This window comes from Scyliorhinus torazame, chromosome 7 (genome assembly GCF_047496885.1).
Source record: "Scyliorhinus torazame isolate Kashiwa2021f chromosome 7, sScyTor2.1, whole genome shotgun sequence".
Taxonomy (NCBI): Eukaryota; Metazoa; Chordata; class Chondrichthyes; order Carcharhiniformes; family Scyliorhinidae; genus Scyliorhinus; species Scyliorhinus torazame.
In genome coordinates, this window is record NC_092713.1 from 63504452 (window position 1) to 63520167 (window position 15716).

Sequence of the window (15716 nt, forward strand, 5' to 3'; positions counted from 1 at the left end):
TATGTCATCACAAATTTAGCTACCTTCATCCAAGTCATTGGTATAGATTGCAAATATTTGATGCCCCAGTACATAGATTTACATAGAACATACAGTGCAGGAGGAGGCCATTCGGCCCATCGAGTCTGCACCGACCCACTTAAGCCCCCACTTCCACCCTATCCCCGTAACCTAATAACCTCCTCCTAAGTACTGATCCTTGTGCACTCTATTAATTTTGGTCTCAACTAGGTTACAGAAATTTAGAGCCTTGAAACTTAAGAGTTTCAAAACTTTATAAATGAAGCTCCTCCATGCTCCCACCCAGAATAGAAAAAGAATATTGGAAAATTGAGGCCCATCAACACTTCACTCACTATCCGAACATAAAAAAATTTGCTTCACCCCAAACCCAACCAAAATTGCTGTAGGCTAGCTTTTCACTGTTAACTACATATAATTACTCAATCAGGTTCCAACGTCTGCTTTTTAGTGCACTAGACACCTTTATTCACATACACAAACATATTTCCTTTGCCAATATTACTAAAAACAAGATGAACATATAAATAAAACCATCTGATTGGCTGGTGATTTCCCAAATATCCTCTTTCTGGCCATTACCATGCTAAATAAATAGCTAATGAAACTTGGAAATAGGAAAGAAAAAAATATAAATATTTAATAATACTTCCTAGATTACTTTGAAAGTTGTAATTTAAGCACTGGATACATAGGTGAAAAACAGTTACATACCAAGCCAAATGAGCAAAATGGGAGTCTGTAGAAGCAGCAATTACTTCACAATTAATCTTGTTGAAATCGTCTACACGATCACTAAAAGCGATAATCTCAGTTGGACACACGTAGGAAAAATCAAGTGGGTAGAAAAAGAAGACTACATATTTTCCTGTTGAGAAAATGAACAGTTGAATTCAAAAATAGTGCCGTGCAATCAAATGTTATAAGTTATTGTTCAGCATGTTAGGTTTGTGTAAACGTCATGGCTGGAACCTATGTTGAAAAATGTCAGCTCACTTACTAGTTACGATAACTATCCAATAGGTAGCCATGATGTGGAGATGCCGGCGTTGGACTGGGGTGAGCACAGTAAGAAGTCTTACAACACCAGGTTAAAGTCCAACAGGTTTCTTTCGATATCACCTGTGATATCGAAACAAACCTGTTGGACTTTAACCTGGTGTTGTAAGACTTCTTACTGTATCCAATAGGTAGTCAGAAAAGTACAGCGCTAATATTCCCCTTACAGTGCGTGAATGGTCCAGTCTTTTTGGCATTCATAGAATTTACAGTGCAGAAGGAGGCCATTCGGCCCATCAAGTCTGCACCGGCCCTTTGGAAAAAATAGATGCGATCACTTATCGTGCAGTATCGGGATTGACACTCAGGAGGTTGACAAGCTGCAGCCGCAAATACCCAGTTCACTCCCCACACACTTCATCCCAGCCAACAAGATTGCAACAAGGAGAGCAGCTCCACGCTTCACCGACATCGAGCTGGAGACCCTCCTGGATGCCGTGGAGAAGAGGGTGACCCTGTACCCCGGCCCAGGTAGGAGGCTACCAGCTGCCACTGTTCGTCGTGCCTGGGTGGCAGAGACGGTCAGCGCCACCAGCAACACCGTCTTGACCAGCCAGCAGTGCCGATAGAAACTGCACGACCTCTTCAGGGCAAGGGTGAGTAGGCAACACTGTGCTGCCGGCACCAACCCCGGTCCCACACACCTGTAACCCGACCTCCGCCCCCTACCAGGAGGATGGCCAAACCCCCATCATGAACCACATGCCAGCACCCATATCGGCTGCCATGGGCGGGTGCCCTGGCCACTGAGGCCACCAGTTGCCCACACCCTGGGCTGCACGCGTCGGACTGTCTAACACTGTTATCTTCTGTTTCCCCCCCCCCCCCGCGCCACACACACACACACAACCGTCGGGAGTGTGAGAAGGCAGGAGGGGGACCGACAAGCCTGCAGCCCCTCACTGTGGCCGAGCAGAGGGCCCTGGACGTGGACGGCGGCACGGAAGAAAGGGAGGTCGCCACGGCCGAGGAAGTGAGACCAAACTTAGTTGCAGTTCCCCATGACACGTGTGTCAACCATCACCCCAACACCACCCTCACCCCTACATCACCCTCACCGTACACCACCCACACTCCTACCCTCACTCCACCATGCTCACACACCACCCACACTCCTACCCTCAAATCACACTCACACTACACCATCCCCATCCCAATCCTCACCCCCACCACCCTCCCAGACCGCGGTCTAATCATGTGTCTTGCCTGGTGTTGTACAGGACCTGCTGGAGATGGGGGCGGGTCTATCTGGCACCCACCCGCCCCCAGCCAGTGCCACAGCCGGAGCCCTCTCGTGAGCTGAGCAGTAACGCTGAGAGCAGCTCGGACACCAGCCCTCCACCCGAAACTCAGGAGACCAGGAGCTCGGGTCGGAAGATGACACTGATTTTCCATCACAGCAGTCTGCAACACCCTCCACCATCCCAGAGACACTCACCTCGGTTAGGCAATGTTAGTGAAGAGGCTCCTGCGACACTCTCTGGTGCTCACCACGCAGCTGAGCCAGTAGAGCAGATGGAGGTAGGAACTCCCAAGGGGGCGGACGGTCAGAGGACAGGTCAACCCGAAGGACTAGCTGCCGTCCAGATGGGTCTCGAGCTTCCGGAACAGACAGTCCCATCCATAGTGGAGCTGCAGTTGCAGAGCTAGGGACTATATGAGGGGTTGTCGGTGAGCATCCAGCACCAGCAGGTGCAGATGGAGGAGTCCAACCATGTGCAGCAGTAGGAGATGGTGCCGACAATGTGTGCCACCCCGGCCAACATCGCACGGGTGGCGTCCGCGGTAGAGGCATTGGCGGCGACAGTTTTGGCTACAGATCAGTATGTCCAAGGCCTGGGCATTCTGTGCAGGCGCTGGGCGAGGCCCAGGACAGGGTTACCGACTCACAGATGACCACATCCCAGAGCCAGCTGGACATCGCAGCGGCGCTCCTGAGCTTGGCCCAGTCACAGCAGACCATGGCTGGGAACGTTGGTGGCATTGACCAGCGCTGGCCGCCATGGCGCAGACACAGAGGGAGGTGGCCCAGTCCCAAAGAGAGATGGCCCAGTCACTGGCTGATGTGACACAAATCCAGAAGGTGGTGGCACAGCCAATGGGTGATGTGGCGCAATCCCAGGCGGAGGTGATCCACTCCCTGTGCTCCATGGCCACGAGCATGCAGACCCTGGTTGAGACCAGAGTGGGCATCCCGGACTGGCAGCGCCAGGAAGCGGGGAGCCTCAGGGGATAGCTCCACTCGCACCGCCATCTGATGGAGTAACCCAGGGGGCCATCGGACACCCCGTGGGAGGAGGAGGTAATGGGGCACATGCTGGTGACTCCCACAGGGGAAGTGCCAGAACACCGCAGCATCTCGGACACCCCCCCACCACCCTCCTGCCCCTGGTGCATCTGGTGGGCAGCAGGCAGAACAGGGCAACACACGCCACCCAAGTCACCCGAACAGAAGCCGGGTCCATCTAGGCCCAGTCAACCCAGAAGACATCCGCCAATGGGGACCCAGGTCACAGGACAGGAATCACAGCAGGCCGCCTCCACTCCTACAGTACCATCTGGGGAACCACCTAGGCGTAGCAATAGGGCCCATAAGACCAGAAAGTTAGACAACAGTTACGTTGGCACGGGTGCAGGGCAGTTTAGTTATAGGGTCCAGGGCTCAAATCTGTGAATATTTGTTCACATTAAACACCTGTTACCACCGTTACAACCTGCCTCAGTGCCCTGTCCGATGGGTGCAAGGGGTGGTATGTTCTTATATACTGGTGAGACTCCTAGTGGTCAGTCGGTGAATTACAATACAACCATGATATCACTACATCCCCTTTCCTTTGAAGGAATAAATGAATACATTATCATCAGTATATTTACATGTGATATTATTAGCCTGTGTAACAAGTATTAATTTTTTTCTTAAAAATTTTTAAAGCTGGTTTAACAAATATATATATATATATATATATATACACACAAGAACAACAAGCATAGTATGTACAAATAGTCCAAACCTACAAATTGAATCGATCAGGTTTTCCTCTGACTCTGGTTGATCTTCTCAAAGTTTGACCTTGCTGCTCAGAACTTGTAGATTCAATGTTCTCCATGACATTCCCATGCTCAGGAACTGCTGAACTATCTGACACTGCAGTTGACGTTGATTCTGACGTAGGTTCATCATCCATCACGTTGTTGTGAAAGTCTTCTCTGGTTTGCAAGCATGCGCTATGATTTCTTCTTAAAACCAAGCCTTACTCTGTCTGTACATTGTCGGAACGAGGTGCTACTTCTTCGAGTACAATGGCTTTTCTCAACCAATTGCTGAATCTTCTATTCTCACAATGTCATCACTACTCAGAGGTGGTAAAGTTCTAGACACTCTATCATAGAACTGCTGGTGTTTTGCTTCAATATTTTGCATTTCCTGCAGTACCATTGCATTCGCCACCTTCTTTTCCAAGTATGGTAGTGTGGTACGCAACTTTCTATTCATGAGTAACTCTGCTGGCGATTTACCATGTGACAATGGTAACCGCTGTAACGTGATTTCACGAGATATAGATCAGATTGGCTGTCCATTGCTTTCTGTAATAATTGTTTTACAATATGCACTCATTTTTCGGTTAGATCTGTGGGATCCATGCATTTTTAAAAAAATATATATTTAATTCAAATTTTTTTCGGTCAAACAAGAACAGTACAGGCTTTTCCCCTTTTTACAACTTTAAAACAATATAAATAATAATGACCGTTTTTTTTTTAACAAATAAATAATATATTAACTAAACGGCAACTGCCAACAACAAAATAATAACTCTCCAAGACAATAAAGTCCCACATGGCAGTATAAATAACTAATATACAAACTATAGGAAACCCCTGAGGGCCCGCGTCGCCCCCCCCCCCCTCCGGGTTGCTGCTGCTACCTTCTCCATTTCCCTTATCGTTCTGCGAGGTAGTCAAGGAACAGTTGCCACCGCCTGGTGAACCCTTGAGGCGAACCTCTTAGTGCGTACTTTATCCGCTCCAATTTTATAAGCCCTGCCATGTCGTTTATCCAGGCCTCCACGCCCGGGGGTTTAGCTTCTTTCACATAAGTAGAATCCTTCGCCGGGCTACTGGGGACGCAAAGGCCAAAACATCGGCCTCTCTCGCCTCCTGCACTCCCGGCTCATCTGCAACCCCAAATATAGCCAGCCCCCAGCCTGGTTCGACCATGACACCCACCACCTTTGAAATCACTTTTGCCACACCCACCCAGAACCCATGCAATACCGGACATGACCAAAACATGTGGGTGTGGTTCGCCAGGCTTCCCGCGCATCTCCCGCACCTATCCTCCACTCCAAAAAATCTACTCAGCCTTGCTCCCGTCATATGCGCCCTGTGTAGAACCTTGAATTGTATCAGGCTGAGCCTGGCACACGAGGACGAAGAGTTTACCCTACTTAGGGCATCTGCCCACAGCCCCTCCTCAATCTCTTCCCCCAGCTCCTCCACCCATTTTCCCTTCAACTCCTCTACCATCGTCTCCCCCTCATCTCTCATTTCCCTATATATATCTGACACCCTACCATCACCCACCCATGCCCCCGAAATCACTCTGTCCTGGATCTCTTGCGCCGGGAGCTGCGGAAATTCCCTCACCTGCTGCCTCACAAATGCCCTCACTTGCATATAGCGAAATGCATTCCCAGGTGGCAACCCATATTTTTCTGTCAGTGCTCCCAGACTCGCGAACGTCCCGTCTAAGAACAAGTCCTTCAATTTCGCAATTCCTGCTCGCTGCCAAGATTTAAATCCCCCATCTATCCTTCCCGGGACGAACCTATGGTTGTTCCTTATCGGGGACCACACTGAGGCACCCGTCACTCCCTTATGTCGTCTCCACTGCCCCCAAATTTTCAGTGTTGCCACCATCACTGGACTTGTGGTGTACTTTTTCGGGGAGAACGGTAAAGGCGCCGTCGCTAATGCTTGCAGGCAGGTTCCCCTACAGGATGCCATCTCTAGTCTTTTCCACGCCGCTCCCTCCCCTTCTCCCATCCACTTGCATACCATTGATATATTGGCGGCCCAATAGTAGTCACTTAAGCTCGGCAGTGCCAGTCCCCCCCTATCCCTGCTACACTGCAGAAACCCCCTCTTCACTCTTGGGGTCTTCCCAGCCCACACAAAGCTCATAACGCTCTTTTCCACTTTTTTGAAAAAAGCCTTGGTAATCATCACAGGGAGGCACTGGAACACAAAAAGAAATTGCGGAAAGACCACCATTTTGACCGCCTGCACCCTGCCCGCCAGTGACAGGGGCACCATGTCCCATCTCCTAAAATCCTCTTCCATCTGCTCCACCAATCTTCCTAAATTAAGCTTATGCAAGGTTCCCCAGTTCCTGGCTATCTGGATCCCTAGGTACCGAAAATCCCTTGTTACTCTCCTCAGCGGCAAATCATCTATTCCCCTGCTCTGTTCCCCAGGGTGCATCACAAACAGCTCACTCTTACCCATATTCAGTTTATATCCCGAAAATTCCCCAAACTCCCTGAGTGTCTGCATTACCTCGGGCATCCCCTCCACTGGGTCCGCGACATACAGAAACAAATCATCCGCGTATAATGACACCCGGTGCTCTTCTCCTCCCCTAAGTACTCCCCTCCACTTCCTAGAGCCCCTCAGCGCTATGGCCAGTGGCTCAATTGCCAACGCAAACAGTATCGGGGACAGGGGACACCCCTGTCTTGTCCCTCTATATAGACGGAAGTAGTCAGATCTCTGCCTGTTTGTGATCACACTTCCCACCGGGACCCTATATAAAAGCTGAACCCACCAATAAACCCCTCTCCAAATCCAAATCTCCTCAACACTTCCCACAGGTAATCCCACTCCACTCTATCAAATGCTTTCTCAGCGTCCATTGCCACCACTATCTCCGCCTCTCCCTCCGGCGGGGACATCATCATCACACCTAGCAGCCTCCGTATATTAGTGTTCAACTGTCTCCCCTTAACAAACCCAGTTTGATCCTCGTGAACCACCACTGGAACATAATCCTCGATCCTCGTCGCCATCACCTTGGCCAAGAGCTTGGCATCTACATTCAGAAGGGAGATAGGCCTGTAAGACCCGCACTGCAGCAGGTCTTTGTCCCTCTTCAGGAGCAACGATATCGTCGCCTCCGACATCGTCGGGGGCAACGTCCCCCCTTCCCTGGCCTCGTTAAAGGTTCTCGTCAGAAGCGGGGCTAGTAGGTCCATGTATTTCCTATAAAATTCCACTGGGAACCCATCTGGTCCCTGGGCCTACCCTGCCTGCATGCTCCCAATCCCTTTTACCACCTCCTCCACCTCAATCTGTGCTCCCAATCCTGTCCTCTCCTGCTCGTCCACCTTCGGGAATTCCAGCTGATCCAGGAAGTGCATCATTCCCTCCTTCCCTTCCGGGGGTTGAGCCTTATACAGCCTCTCATAAAATGCCTTAAACACCCCGTTCACCCTCTCTGCTCCCCGTTCCATCTCACCCTCCTCGTCCCTCACCCCACCTATCTCCCTCGCCGCCCCTCTCTTCCTCAATTGTTGGGCCAGTAACCGGCTCGCCTTCTCTCCGTACACATACTGTACTCCCTGTGCCTTCCTCCATTGTGCCTCTGCCCTGCCCGTGGTCAGCAAGTCAAATTCCGTATGCAACCTTCGTCTTTCCCTGTACAGTCCCTCATCCGGAGCCTCTGCATATTGCCTATCCACCCTCAAAATTTCTCTCAACAATCGCTCCCTCTCTTTACTCTCTTGTTTCCCCTTATGGGCCTTTATGGAAATCAGTTCCCCTCTGACCACCGCCTTCAGTGCCTCCCAGACCACTCCCACCTGAACCTCTCCATCATCGTTAATCTCCAGGTACCTTTCGATACATCCCCTCACCCTTACACACACCCCCTCATCCGCCAACAGTCCCATATCTAATCTCCAGAGTGGGTGCCGTTCCTTTTCCTCTCCTACTACCAGATCTACCCAATGTGGGGCATGGTCCAAGATGGCTATGGCCGAATACTCCGTCCTTGTCACCTTCGGGAACAGTGCCCTTCCCAGGACAAAGAAGTCTATCCGAGAATACACCTTGTGGACATGGGAGAAGAAGGAAAACTCCCTACTCCTGGGCCTAGTGAATCTCCAGGGGTCTACTCCTCCCATCTGCTCCATGAAGTCCTTAAGCACCTTGGCCGCTGCCGGCCTCCTCCCGGTCCTAGTCCTGGACCGGTCCAGCCCTGGATCCTGCACCGTGTTGAAATCTCCCCCGATTACCAACTTTCCCGCCTCCAGGTCCGGGATAGGCCCCAGCATACGCTTGCATGAAGTTTGCATCATCCCAGTTCGGGGCATATACGTTCACCAGAACCACCGCTTCCCCTTGTAATCTGCCACTCACCATCACGTATCTATCCCCACAGTCCCCTACTATGGTCCTCGCCTCAAACACTACCCGTTTCCCCACTAATATAGCCACCCCTCTATTTTTCGCATCCAAGCCCGAATGAAATACCTGTCCCACCCATCCTTTACGTAATCTGACCTGATCCGCCAGTTTCAGATGCGTCTCCTGTAGCATGACCACATCTGCCTTTAATTTCTTTAGGTGCGCGAGTACCCTTGCCCTCTTAATCGGCCCATTCAGCCCTCTCACATTCAACGTGATCAACCGGGTCGGGGGGCTCTTTACCCCCCCCCCCCCCCCCGCATGTCGACTAGCCATCCCCTTTTTTAGACCAGCTCCTCACCCGGTTCCCACGCTCCCGTTTGTCCCGACGGTGTCCTCCCGTCCTGACCACCCCGCACCATAACAGCTCCCCCCTTCCCTTAGCAGCAGCAACCCAGTTAACCCCCCCCCTCCGCAAGATCCCTTTCTAGCGTAATTGCTCCCCCCCGTTACTCCCAGAAGTCAGCAAACTCTGGCTGACCTCGGCTTCCCCCGTTTATCCTTGGCCCCCCATTGTGTAAGGCCCCCTCCTTCCTGTGCTCCCTTTCCCGCCGCAATTACCATAGCACGGGAACAAAGCCCGCGTTTCCCACTCGGCCCCGCCCCTAATGGCGCAGCTCCCTCTCTCCTTCCCCCTCTCCTTCCCCACCGGCGCCCACAGTTCACCATACCCCCCCCCCCCCCCCCCAACGAGGGGAATAGAGAAAATTTCCCCCCCCTTCCCCGTCCCATACAATCCTCCCACTACTTTATTACAGAAACTCTTTCTCTCTCCAGTCTAGTCCAACTTCTCCTCTACAATAAATGTCCACGCCTCTTCTGCCGTCTCGAAGTAGTGATGTTTCCCTTGGTGTGTAACCCAGTCTCGCTGGCTGCAGCATTCCAAATTTAACTTTCTTTCTATGTAGCACCGCCTTGGCCCGATTGAAACTCGCCCTCCTTCTCGCCACCTCCGCACTCCAATCCTGGTACACGCGGATCACCGCATTCTCCCACCTGCAGCTCCGCGTCTTTTTCGCCCATCTCAGGACTATCTCCCTGTCCTTATAGTAGTGAAACCTCACCACTATGGCTCGAGGTATTTCTCCTGCCTTTGGTCTTCGCGCAAGGACTCGATATGCTCCCTCCACTTCCAAGGGGCCCGTCGGGGCCTCCGGTCCCATTAACGAGTGAAGCAATGTGCTCACATATGCCCCGACGTCCGACCCCTCTGCACCTTCGGGAAGCCCAAAACTCTTAAGTTCTTCCTCCTCGAGTTATTCTCCAGGGCTTCCAGCCTCTCTACACACCTTTTATGCAGTGCCTCGTGCGTCTCTGTCTTCACCACCAGGCCCTGTATTTCATCCTCATTCTCAGCAGCCTTTGCCTTCACATCACGAAGATCCAACTTCTGTGCCTCCTTTAGCCCTTCAATCGCCTGTAGCATCAGGGCCAACACCTCCTTCTTCAGCTCCTCCACACAGCGCCGCAGGAACTCTTGCTGTTCCGGGCCCCACACCGAACGGCCTCCTTCCGCCGCCATCTTGCTTTGTGCTTCCCTTCCTTGCCGCTGCTCCTGAGGATCCTCTGCAATCCAGCCACTACTCTCTTCTTTCTCCATATATATCCGGGAGGATTCCCTTCTATTTCACCGCACAATGGTTTTAGCCGTCAAAAATTGCCGTTGGGGCTCCTAATAAGAGCCCAAAAGTCCGTTCCAACGGGAGGTGCCAAAACGTGCGACTCAGCTCTGGGATCCATGCATATACGAGCATCACCATTTTTTTGTTTCACGCATACCGTGGAATTTACCCCATTGGTATGTTCTTCTATCTTCGTGATAACTTGTGGTTTCATATCTGATATGGGTGGTAGGGTAGAAATGAGATTGACATGCAGATCTATACCTTCAGCAATTTTACTACGAATAGCTTGTATCGGTGCTTTAGATAATGCATCTTCTTTAAATTGTATCTCGTTGACGAATGATAGTGCACTAAAATCAGTGAACACATCACTAAATTTGCTGATAATGTTCTCAGAATCATTGGAGTGTTGATCAAATCCTTTGTGGATGCTATGTACCAATGGTGAATTACAACACAACCATGATATCACTACACCCATCACTGCCACCTCAGGGGACTCGGTGGGACCGTGTGACGGAATGGCTAGCTCGTATTCAGGAATCGCCCAGGTGGACAGTAGAAAGTGCTACCGTGCGCAGGAGTCAGACGTTGTCAAATGATGGGGAGCACCAGGGCTCATTGCAGAGCGGGCTGTCATCATCCTCCATCCCATGGACCAGACCCCTTGTTACTGCCTACCCAGGGCCGTCACCCCAGAGTGCGGCATGTATGATTCACGGAGGGAGGTGCAGGCAGGGGGTGGCCGAGAGCCCCAGGTCCTCACCATCCTCATTCTCCCCCGCATCCTCCTCGTTGGACGAGATCTGGTGTTCCACCGTCGCCTCATGCACATCGCCCCTCTGTGGCGCGATGTTGTGGAGGACCCATCAGGCCACCAAAATGCGGGCGACGCTCTCAGCATCATACTGAGGGCCACTCCAGAGCAGTTCAGGCACCTGAACTACATCTTCAGGAGGCAACACAACGGTTGATCACAGACCTGGTTGCTGTATGGGCGTCGTTGTAGCGGGTCTCCACGTCAGTCTGTGGCCTCGGGATACATGTCATCAGCCACAAACACAGTGGGTAACCGCTGTTGCCCAGGAGCCAACCCCCCAGCCGGTGGGGGGGATCTCAAACATGTCAGGAATCATCGAGTGTGCCAGGATGGAGTCGTGCACACTGCCCGGGTATCAGGCCCAGACATGCATGCTGCGCAGCTGATGGTCACATCTCAGCTGCACGTGCATTGAATGGTATCCATTTCAGTTTGTGTACAGAGGCCTGTTATCTGCAGGCGGCCATAGGGGGGCATGCATCCGTCGATCACCCCCTGGACCCAGGGCATCCTGTCAATGGCGGTGAATCACGCTGCCTCGGCATCCTGGTGGGCTCGGTCCACATTGATGTGGATGTATTGTGCCGCCTGGGCATATAGGGCATCCGTGATGGCACGGATGCACCTGTGCACCGAGGTCTGAGAGAACCCGGACAGGTCCTCACTTGGCGCCTGAAAAGACTGTGGCGTGGGGGTTCAGGCCGACCATCACCTTGACGGCCACCGGGAGTGGGTATCCTCCCCCATATCCCTGCGGTGCCAGGTGTGTCATCATCTGGCAGACATGTCGCACTGTCTCTCTGCTCAGCTGTTGTCTTCGATGGCATGCCCGATCCGGCAGTTCCTTGAATGACATGCGATGCCGGTACACACGAGGCCTCATGCGGTGCCTCCTTGTCACCTTCTCCTCCTCAGCCTGTTGGACGGCACACTCTCCATCCTGGGCAGCTGCCTCCAGTCCCTCTGCGGCAGGCCCTGTTGCTGCATCTTCCTCCTCCACCTCATGCAGTGTCCACTCGTACAGCCGCATGGCATCCCCCAGGGCTGCGGCGACCAGAAGGAAGCCCATCATTGCTGGTTGAATTCCAATATCCATTCTCTGCAGGGAGTGAAAGGCCAACATGTTAACATGGTGCATACCCCCGTGCCCAGGCTCTGCCCCCACATATCCTCCTCCACCCATCGGTTGCAGGCAGCAAGGGGACCTTGGGCTCTGCTGCCCATCCCTAATGCCAGGGGTACCGTCAGCTGGCGGTGCCCTCGCCAGGGGTATGCACCGCGGCCGCCGTAGGCGCTACTGTGGGTGTTGCCCTGGGTAGGCTGCTGGCACGCGACGGCCAGGTTGCGGGGGGGTTGTGGCAAAGGTGCGGGGATGGGGTGGGGGCGTGACGGAAGGTGGGGCGGTGGGGGAACCCATACAGCCAGTGTCACTCTGCAGAACCAGGGACCGAGGTGGGTGGTCAGTGGGGTCCGCAGCAACGTGGATGCGGTAATGGCGGTCCATGCCCAGGCACCACCCCAGTCCCATTGGGGTCACCTCAGTCACAAGGCCTATGCCCCCATCACCCCCCTCCTCTGGGAGTGCCTGCCCCACCCCGGCCAGCATCCGGCCTGGCAGGCCACAATCCCTCCTCTCTGTGTCCTATCTCCTCTCTCTCCCTCATCAGCCACGCCGCCAGTTTCACGATTTTTAAAAGCACGGGTGAACCGCGCTGTCAGGAACTCGGCCCATCGGAGGAGAACCTTGGAGGCCCTGGAAAATTCCGGGTCAGGCCTGCGAATGATATGCAAATGGAGTTTACAGTACTTGAGTTCCGGTATGCACTGATGTCGCTGTCGCGGTGACGGAGAATCGCGATTTGGCGTTGGCACCTATTCTCCGTCCAATCGCATTTCATGATTTCGGCGTTGGCAAACGGAGAATCACGCCCATGTGTTTTTCCCCTTTTTCCATTATCTGTATTTTATGGTTTGTTTATTATGTTTTTTGCCGTACCGTATTACCATGTTTTCCCAGTATGTTCCACATACACTAATGTAAATAATGAACTGCCAATAAAAATAGCATTTATTGCCCTTCCCTCGTTTCCGTCCAGAAGGTGGTGAACCTTCTTGAACTGCTGCGGTCCCTGAGGTGGAGGCATTACCACAGTGCCGTTGGGAAACGAATTGCAGGATTTTGACCCAGCAACAGTGAAGGAACGAGGATATATTTCCAAGTCAGGATGAGTGATTTGGTGGTGTTCCCAGGTGGTTGTGGATTTGGAAGGTGCTGTCTAAGGAACCTTGTGAGTTTGTGCAGTGCAATTGTAGATGGTACACGGCTGCCACTGTTCGTCGACTGGACACGATTTTGTCCATCTACGTGGGTGCCTGTGTCCATGTCCGAGCCGGAGTTATCATCCTTCCACTGATCCAGTCGATGGCCACAGTCAGATGGTTTAAAAAAATGTTTTTTTTGTTATTATTATCATAAATAGGCCTACATTAACACTGCAATGAAGTTGCTGTGAAAATGCCCTAGTCACCACATTCCGGCGCCTGTTCGGGTACACAGAGGGAGAATTCAGAATGTACAATTCACCTAACAAGCACATCTTTCTGGACTTGTGGGAGGAAACCAGAGCACCCGGAGGAAACCAAGCAGACACGGGGAGAACGTGCAGTCTCTGCACAGCAGTGACCCAAGCAGGAATCGAACCTGGGACCCTGGTGCTGTGAAGCAACAGTGCTAACCACTGTTTCCTGGCTGAGGGGTGGTTCATGGCGAGGAGGAAGCATCAATGTCTCTGGTTGGGCATCGTGTGATATGGGCTCCCGCTTCTTAAGATGGTCCACATACTTTCATTGGATTTTCCCTTAGACCGTGACTTTTTAGGAGACCGGCCCAGTTCTCTCAATCATGGCTCCAGCGAACCAGAATGTCCCATCTCCATAGTCGGGTGTATACTGTGTCCCGGATTGGAACTTCTGCCCTGGTGCCTGACGGTCATGGTGCTGCTTCCCCGCTTCTCGATTCACTTCCACTTTCCGATCAAGGTTCGGATGTGTTATTTTTGAGGCACCCCGGTGACCACTATGTAGATCCTTCAGGAGGGACTCCTGACCGTATGGTGAGATCACCATTCGAGCTCGCGACAGGATGACACCGTCCTCCACTCTTAGCTCTTGGAGTTTCTGGGCATAGGGCTGCTGGGAAGGGGGTCCCCTGTAATCCGCTATTCAGTAGCATGTGGTGGAGCTTGGCCAACTTAGGATCTCACGGCGCCATGTTCGAACCTGAACAGCCATCACCGGCAGAGGATCCATAGAATTCAAGGCCGCTACCACTTCATCCGCCACTGGTGGGGGCGGGGAATTCTTGGGCAACAGATGACGAAGGGTGTCATTGTGGGCTATCTGCGCACCAGGACCATGTGGTAACAAGTACTCATATCCAGTAAGCAAAAGTGCCCATCGCTGAATCCAGACTGATGCAAGAAGGGGGAATCCCCTTGTCCTCTTTAAAGAAGCCCAACAGAAGCTTGTGATTAGATTGGATTTGATTTGATCAGTCACAATGGAGAAATGCCGCTCCTGGATGTACTGATGCAGCTTCTTGATCCCAAATATCACCGCCAAGTTTTGCTTCTCTATTTTAGCATAGCGTTGTTCCGTGTCTGGTAGAGTCTTCGAAGCAAAAGCAATAGGGCGTTCCGTGCCATCGTACTACAGCCCAGAAGCCACAGGGGCAGACATCGCAAGTCAGAGCTTGCAGTTGAGCTGTTACATATTGGGAGAGGAGCTGTGAGAGTGATAGATGATAGACGCTTCTTCGCACTAGTTAAAGCTTCTTCCTGTAAGGCACCCCAAACCCACTTCTGGTTCTTGTGTAACGGTATGTGGAGGGGTGCCAACAGGGTGACCAAGTTTGAAATGAACTACCCATAATAATTCACCACCAAGTTCAAGAATGACTGGAGTTTGGTGGTGTTCCTCGGTGTTGGGCCCCTTTTATGGCCTGAACTTTCTCCTCCATAGGGTGAAAACCATCTCTATCCAGCCTGTACCCAAAGTATACTACCGCCTTTGCTGTGAACACGCATTTGCTACTCTTCAGCCAGGCACCAACTTAGGAGAACCATCTGAGCACTTCCTCCAGGTTTTCCATGTGCTCCTTGTCAGTGGCACCAGTGATGAGCACATCATCTAAGTGCACAGCTATCCTTGGCAGTGCTTGAATACCTTCCATTACTCTTTGGAAGAATGCCAGAGCTGATGAGACTCGGAATAGGAGGATGATGTACTCAAATAACCTTCTATGGGTGTTTATAGTTGCGTATTGTCTAGATGCGGAGTCCCGTTCAAATGGGCATAGCTCATATAGATCTCTGTTAACGGAACACCCACCAGCCAGTTTAGTGTATAAATCTTCCATCCTGGGCATCGGGTAACGGTCCAGGCGTGAAACCCTGTCGACAATGAGTTTGTCATCTCCGCAGAGTCGGACGGGCTTGTTGGGCTTCACAACCGGTACTGCGGGTACAGCCCACTCCACAAACGGTTATGATTCTCAGATCCTTTAGGTGCTGCAGTTAGGCGAGTAAGGCGTACAAAACAGGCCTTGCCTAAATTATCCGGTTGAACCTCGAGGTCCACGTAATAGCCTTGGCTCCCATTATTCTGCCCTGACTCTCTTGGAATACTTCAGGGTACTTGTCCAGGATTTCATATAGATTTCCGGA

General features: G+C 52.0%; 1 protein-coding gene across 2 annotated transcripts in view; it reads right to left on the reverse strand.

Annotated features, from left to right (window-relative positions):
• The window catches only part of LOC140426265 (peroxiredoxin-1-like), a 155301-nt gene that overhangs the window by 77115 nt on the left and 62470 nt on the right, over positions 1-15716 (reverse strand). For both annotated transcript variants that reach the window (XM_072510807.1, XM_072510808.1), the window contains exon 3: positions 736-889. In XM_072510807.1, coding sequence (XP_072366908.1) covers positions 736-889 — 154 coding nt within the window. The remainder of the gene's footprint in view (positions 1-735; positions 890-15716) is intronic.